Raw genomic sequence first — 2,500 nt, forward strand, 5'->3', positions numbered from 1 at the left:
ATATATTTATATATATATATAAATATATATATATATATTTATTTATGTATATATATATATATATATATATATATATATATATATATATATATATATATATATATATATCTTGCTTACTTATATAGATAACTTCATGAAGTCACCAAGGAGTTAATTATTAGGCCTACCTGATCACACCCATTTTACCCCATTCCTTAAATTTTAGGGGAATAAGACTTTTATTTCTGTTAGTATTTGTTATTATTATTTCCAAAATTGTTTGTTTTATCGTTATTTAAGACATCATTTAAAATCTTAGAATAAAGATTACTAGAATAAAGATGCTCCTTTCAGAAAATTCAAGGAAGTAAGCCAAGTAATTGACTGAAGCCATGTATGTGTAAACAAGATTAATAAAACAAAACCACAGTGGGTAGTATATGTACTCATGTTCCCCACAATGTCAGTGGGTTAATGTTACTTATTCATTCATGTTATTTGGATATTGACATATCTTATCCCACTATTAAAAAATATGGTCAGACTCCCCCTTTCTTTAGTAAACAAAATGTAAAACTTAAGATATGAATAATCAACTCAATCTAATGAAGCTGTTTAGAACTGAGTGTAACTTTGCATGAATGAACTATGACCTCAAAGCCTGAACCTGACGTTGCTTTTGTAAATTGTAAAGTACCGGAGCCTAATCAAATTTAATCAGTGCATGCCAGATTGAACTGAACCCAAGACTCTCTTGACTTATCATAAGAGGAGAAGTCAAGTTAAAACAAATATACCACTTCATTAGTTGTGTTAACTTGACCTGGTCTGTTGTAACAGTCTTGACAGAGATTATAAGTAAATACAAATGAGTGAAGCTTGGATAATGTTAAGCAGTATTGTTGATTTATATAACTATATAAAGATAGTCATTATAACTGTTAAATTGATGTATAGATTAATCTTAATTTTCATAAATGTATTTGAAATAAGACATTGATTTTTTAAGATAATCATGATGACTATTAAGTTGGTTGTGATTTACAAAAAAATAATGCTAGCTTGGGGTATTTTGAAGGTTTTTTGGCTAACATTTTTAAACTGACATGTTATCAGTATTAGTGAATTCTTTGAAATAACATTTGTTTAGTTGATTCTTTGCTTTTATTTTTAGATATATTTTTAAATTAGAGTGATACCATATTAAACCTGAAATTTGCATAGAAGCAGGAAGTATTACTATAAACCAGCGATAATCTCATTTATAACCATAAGGTCATAAACGAAGTAAGATACTGCAGTGGGGTTAGTAACTTCATGCAGGGAATGTTGTGATTTATTCATGACAAATGCATTTCCCTCTAAACAGGATGACAGACTACTATGTAATGATATACATCTCTTGTCTTTTTTCCTATGCGGTTCTACTTGCTTTTTTATGAACTAAAGATAATAATAGCTATTTTTTTCAATGAAAATTATCATATGCTAATAATATGAAGAGATGTACAGAGATCTGTACAATTTACATAGATAGTGTTAAAAAATAGTCAGATCTGCCCTTTCTGCCTTTCCTTACATATCATGAATGTAGTTCCCATGTTTCGTAATGCCTTGAAATATCCTATTTTTAGGGTATTAAGTTGTTAAAGTTCAGTTGTAAAAGATGTTTTGATATTCTTGTTTTATGCTCATGAAAAACACATAATCATTCGTCCTGTAGAAGGAGTCAGGGGTGGGAATGATTGAATTTACTATCAAAAATGTTTAATTGGCATGTCAGTTTTCATTTTAGTCTTCAGAAGCACATAATTCAGCAGTCAATGTGACACCTTTTTTGACACTTGTCACTCTGTGGAATAAGCAGCTTTCCTGTTGTCATGCCTGGACCTAACCTTTTATATGACATAATATGCATTACTTTTACTGAAACTTAACCTTAGGTTTTAATTCCATACAGGTCATATCTTTGCTTAGACCAAGTCTGGCTGATCTTCCGTGTTATCTTATTCCATTATAATGAAATGTGTCCTAATGTAACCCTCTAAAAATATAACTTCTAACTGTAGGCTCTTGCAGCTACAAATTACCATATAGATAGGCATAGAACTATTTCTGAATAGATTACAGTCATCAGCATGAATTCCATGAGCTCAGGCGTTAGGAAAAAATAGCAAATTGAGAATATAATACTGTCATTCTTTTGGGTGTAGTAGCACCGTTTTCAGCATGTTAAGTGTTACATGCACAAATTGTAACCAAGCATGCCCATTAAACCTTGACACACTTCTCAATTGATATGTACGGCCCATAGAGGCATACTGTTTTCTAGCTTCATATTTTTGAGTCTCACATTCCATCACATTTTATTATTACTTTAAATATGAAGGAAAAATACTCACATGCCTTACATAATAAACAGCTATTGCTAATCACAATCTTATGTCTAACTAATCACTCCTCCCATTAAACCCCAGGTCTGCGCAATGCAGCAGATGATAGTGCCAACATGTCTGCAGGA

The 2,500-nt window shown here is 30.7% G+C and overlaps 1 protein-coding gene across 2 annotated transcripts in view; it reads left to right on the plus strand.

The window, feature by feature from the left end:
- LOC125033540 (TRAF3-interacting protein 1-like) overlaps positions 1–2,500 on the plus strand; it is a 38,982-nt gene that overhangs the window by 25,240 nt on the left and 11,242 nt on the right. For both annotated transcript variants that reach the window (XM_047625120.1, XM_047625122.1), the window contains one exon: positions 2,457–2,500. This exon is cut by the window's right edge and continues 124 nt beyond it. In XM_047625120.1, the coding sequence (XP_047481076.1) occupies positions 2,457–2,500 (44 nt within the window). The remainder of the gene's footprint in view (positions 1–2,456) is intronic.

Source organism: Penaeus chinensis, chromosome 16, assembly GCF_019202785.1.
Source record: "Penaeus chinensis breed Huanghai No. 1 chromosome 16, ASM1920278v2, whole genome shotgun sequence".
NCBI lineage: Eukaryota > Metazoa > Arthropoda > Malacostraca > Decapoda > Penaeidae > Penaeus > Penaeus chinensis.